General features: G+C 42.7%; 1 protein-coding gene across 4 annotated transcripts in view; it reads right to left on the reverse strand.

The window, feature by feature from the left end:
- Positions 1 to 306: 306 nt before the first annotated feature.
- The window catches only part of dcun1d5 (DCN1, defective in cullin neddylation 1, domain containing 5), an 83,124-nt gene continuing 78,097 nt past the window's right edge, over positions 307 to 5,333 (reverse strand). For all 4 annotated transcript variants that reach the window (XM_084317479.1, XM_084317476.1, XM_084317477.1 and 1 more), the window contains exon 8: positions 307 to 841. In XM_084317479.1, coding sequence (XP_084173605.1) covers positions 750 to 841 — 92 coding nt within the window. In that variant the 3' untranslated portion in view covers positions 307 to 749. The remainder of the gene's footprint in view (positions 842 to 5,333) is intronic.

Genomic DNA, 5,333 nt, shown 5'->3' on the forward strand with positions numbered 1-5,333 from the left:
TTAGAGCTCTGCACTAACAAACCGCTTCCAGTCTTGAAAAGCAATCTTTTATAGTATATGGGCTAGTAAATTAGTGTTTGTCATTATTACAATACTGAAATCAACACACTGAAACTAATACTCATGTAATTCTCACTTAGTGGTAGAGATATTGACCTAGATATCATTTATCATCCATGAAAGACAGGCACTGGAGAATATTTTTTGTAAATATTTGCCATTAAATAAACATAAAAGGTTTGTTGCAGTATGTCATGTCACCTTGTGAGTTAATACCAGTTATTGACGTTGAAACAGGTCTGGCTCAATTCCATTTGTTTTTTTATTTACCTTCTGAAAACATAGCTACTATAAACAAGTTAAGACTGAAAATAAGGAAAGGGAAGAACAGAGGAACCGTCTTACAATACTTTCTAGAAACCATGGCCACAGATGAAATACGAAAAATACTTCCCCCACTGGCAGTTCATTTTTCTTTCATTTAGGAACTTTAAATTAACACTGTAAAAAGTCTCTTCAGAGAGAGAGAGAGAGAGAGAAGGTTCCCACAGTTGGCTGAGGAGTCACAGATGCTGTCCTTGGGAAGATGTATGTCTGTGTGTGCATGTCTAGTCCATGTATGTGGTCCGTCGAGGGTGTGTGGTTGTGTCTCTGTGTTGAAGAGCAGGGGGTCCTGGTGTTAAATCCTCTTTTCTCTCCTCCTCCTGGTTGTTGTTGTTGGTTTGGCTTTGTGTCGTTCTCTTCTGCTGCTATAAGGCTGCTGCTGCTGTTGCTGCTGCTGCTGCTGCTGCCACTGCCCGCGCTTTCTGCCACTCAACAAACTCATCTAGCAAGACTGGCCCTGAGAGACGGAGAGAGAGGCAGAGAGAGAGAGAGAGAGAAAGACGAAGCGAAACAAAGAGAGAGAGAGAGATGAAGAGACAGGGAGACAAAGAGCAAGAGAGAGACAGAGAAACAGAGACAGAGTATGAGAGACAAAATGAGAGAGAGAGACAAAGAGGGAGCGAAAGAGAGGGAGACAGTAAGAAACCGAGAGACAGTGAGATAAAGAGACAGACAAAAAGAGAGCACAAGACAGACGGACAAAGAGAGACCGGGGGGTAAATGTATAGATGTGATGAATGGTTTCTATGGTGACGAGCACAAGCAGCAGCAACATCAAGAGGTCTGCTCTACACTATGAAACACATACAGTACATACATAGTGACAACGTAACGCAAATAAATACATAAATAAATATCAAGTAATTATTCCTCAACTTTTATTCCTTTTCCCCATGGCATGCAGGACTGCTGATGTGGGCTATGTGTGGCACGAATACGGGCCGGTGCAAGTTAAGATGTTAATTAAGTCCCAGATGCTGGATATGCTCATCAACCTCCAAGAACTCATGCATTACCCCCTCTCGCCTCATGCACTTGGCTCTCCTGATTTTTTTCCAAGACAAACAAGGCCACCATCCTTCACTATCTGCTCCAGGACAGGGATGAAGACGTGACCTACTGTAAGGACACACTCTTTATACAGGATGGTAAACACCCTCTTCCACATGATGACCAACCTCCCACCAACATGTGGAGAGATCAGCATGGAGCTCTTGGACCAGATGATTTCCAAGGACCACTTTGTCCTCTCCACAGGTTGCTACCAGCCAGACTATCAAAGCACAGGAGGCTAAATTGAATGGGACTATGGACTTCTTTTAAGTCATACACTGGGTATTTGGGTTCTTCTTCACTCATTACAGGTCGAGGCTTCCGACATCCATGCCCTGCGGTCAAACCAGGAGGAGACAAACAGCTGTGTCATCTTGTACCTCCACCAGGCTGTCAAGTGGGGGTACAAAGCCAGCATGGTGACACACACATTCGCTGGGCGATATGGCCACAAATTATATCGCGATAACGATATCGATAACAATATCATATCACTCGATATTATCGATATATATATATATATATATATTTTTTTTTAAACAACATATGTATGTTTATTTTGCAGCAATTCTTTGTCGTTGCCACAATCTTTAGTGTTACATCCCCTCACACTCCAGTTCTCAGGCTGCAGCTGGTTTGAAAGCTAAAGTAAACCGGCTTCTCTGCTGGCTGTGGCTCCAGGGCCCTCATTCATCAACGTGGCGTAGAATATGTTCTATTTCCACACGTAAGCACAGAATCTAGAATCAGTGCACGCACGAAAAAAACGGGATTCATCACACGTGCGTACACAGGTTCTACGCACACCTGTCTTGATAAATATGACTTTGATCCTACGTTTGAGCTCGTGCACTGTTTTAAGTATTTGCATACCAGAACCGCCCCGATTAACCATATACGGTAATGGAATACCCCCATGAAATGTGGAAAAATGGACTAAGCCGAGGGAAGCGTGTTATGAGAACGGTGATGTCGGATATGATATCTATTAACCATTGCTGCCTGGGCAGCGCAAACACTAATAAAGAAGACCGTGCTGAAATATGACTGCCTTTTCCCGTGTTGTTTGATTAATACCCAGGGATTAAAGTTCTCCTCAATTTTATTCCAAATCGCGATGGATTCTCCGTCAATTTTCTACCTGCTGCATATGATTTCTAGAGGCATACTACAATCTATTTTGATGTCAGTATTGGGTAGCCTATATAAACAATAATACGAGAGCATATACAAGAACAATGAATCTCACTGCATGTATGATGTAGCCTGCCTTTCAATACATGAACTTGAATTCCATCATGTTTGTGTGCGGGACTCACAAGGCTGTTGTCACAATGGGTGGTACCGGTACAGTAATAACAGTCTACACAATATCACGATGGACCATGCCATAGCCTATGTTCTATTGTGACATGATCTGTGACGACAAATGTTCTAGAATGTTTGATTAACCGGAAACATCACTGCCTGGTATGGGAACAGCACGGCACAGGACAAGAAGGCCCTACAGAGAGTGGTGCGCTCAGCCGAGCGTACCACGGGTATTGCGCTACCTCCCCTGCAGGCTCTATACAACAAGAGGTGCAAATCCAGAGCCTGCAGGATAATGAAAGACCCCCACCACCCCAATAACAGCCTGTTCCAGCTGCTGAGGTCAGGCAGACGCCTGCGAACCCCAGCTACTAGGACGGAGAGGCTTAGGCTAAGCTTCTTCCCCCAGGCCATCAGAGCCTTGAACAATGAACATTGAGAGACACAGAAACTGAACTATCCACACACAAGCACACACAAGCACATACACGACACGCACGCTGAGCACGCTCACACACTAGCAGCCACTTTAACACTCATGCCGCACATACGCACACTTATGGCCAGAGGAAAGGCCACTTTAAATTAGTATAACATCAGGAACAGTGTATTGCACTACTAAAGCTACCTAGCATGTCCTATATGCTCTGTAAATACTATGTACAGATACCGAGATGGCACACCATGTACCTGTTTATTGCACTGTTGTTTTTTACTGGATTCTATTAATATGTTGTACCACTGTATTTTTATTGGATTCTATTATATGTTGTACCACTGTATTGCACATCGTCGCGGGCAAGACCAGCCGCATTTCATTGTATACCTGTATGCCGTGACAATTAAAACTCTTGACTTGACTTGATTAAGATATCATACTCTGACAGCATGCCTATGATCAACAAAAACGCGAACTTGAATCCCATCATATACATAGTCTGTCCACTATCTGGTGTCATTGCAATGCGTTTTTTATTCTTTCTTATACAGTAAAAAGGGGGAAGAACACTATATCGTCGGTGTTCATATGACTTGTATTCTGCTTACAGCTTCGAAATTCCACTTGTTTCGTTTAACGTAAAGCCTTTTAAATATAATCAAAACGTTACCGTGTTTCTGCGGTCTGTGCGCAAAATAATAACGAGTTGAGCTACGCGGAGCGCAGTCAGTCAGTACACCCCGTATATTCCGATAACGCTATATAAACCATGCTGCATTCATTCTGAGAGAAAGATCTATTATTCCAAATGCTATTTATAGGGTTTTGACCATAATTACACTACTGTTGCTATTTTACAATTAACTATAATGAATTACGGTTCATACAGAACATGCCAGTGTTGAAACTAATGCACAGAAGCTCATTTCCTTGTTGTAATAATATATTCTACCACTGGGCGTCAGCTAAGTGTGCTCCGAGCTGTGCGTACACATAAGCACAAAGTCAAGTTCAAGTTGATGAATCCCACTCTTTGCTTAGGAATGGTCGTACGCACAGGTTAAGCACATATCTGTGCGTAAGACACGTTGATGAATGAGGGCCCAGGGGAGTTGAACAGTTCTGGCTCTGCTAGTTTCTTTTCTATCTTTTGGCGCTTTTTTGGTGGACAAACCACCGCACATGTGCACCGTGACTCGTGACTGGAGTCTAGCTCTGCTAGCACACATAGCCTACTGTGTACAGACGGTTTCAAACTGTATTTTAAATTAGAAAACAAACAAAATAAGAGAAAAATAAATCTTAATTTGGTCAGTATTGTCATTTGGACAAGCAAAGCCATTACTTTATATCGCGATAATTATTGTTATCGTTATATCGCCCAGCCCTAACACACATACTGATGATCCTCCTCTACCATGCCAGCATGACCAACCTCTCCATATACCTAGACCACGGGACTGGCATGCATTGCAAGCGGGTCCTACTAATCACCCCAAAGTACCAGAAAAGACCCTAAAGTACCCCAAAATACCCCAAAGTAGTGTTGTCACGATACTGGAATTTCAACTTCGATACGATACCTTGAAAGTATCGATACTTTCGATACAAAAAAAAAATTATAATAATTATTTTTATTATTATATATATATATTTTTTTTAACAAATTTTGCTTTTGTTGCTGGTTGATTCTCCTCAGCTTCTCTCTGGTACTATACGAGAAGATAAATACACTTTTAAAACCCTCTGTTTATCTTTAGATCAGAGAGAGAGAGAGGCTGCTGGAGATTTTAGGTCTACTGAGCGCACCTTTCTAGTTATGACCCGAAAACAAGGGGTACTAGAGAGAGAGAGAGAGAGAGAGAGAGAGAGAGAGAGAGGAGAGAGAGAGAGAGAGAGAGAGAGGAGAGAGAGAGAGAGAGAGAGAGAGAGAGAGAGAGAGAGAGAGAGAGAGAGAGAGAGAGAGAAGAGAGAGAGAGAGAGAGGAGAGAGAGAGAGAGAGAGAGAGGAGAGAGAGAGAGAGAGAGGAGAGAGAGAGACGAGGAGAGAGAGAGAGGAGAGAGAGAGAGAGAGAGAGAGAGAGAGATAGAGGAGAGAGAGAGAGAGCTATGCTCGGAGCATTTATTAACGTTACATTTTCAACAAC

Source organism: Notolepis coatsorum (assembly GCF_963971535.1).
Source record: "Notolepis coatsorum genome assembly, chromosome: 1".
NCBI lineage: Eukaryota > Metazoa > Chordata > Actinopteri > Aulopiformes > Paralepididae > Notolepis > Notolepis coatsorum.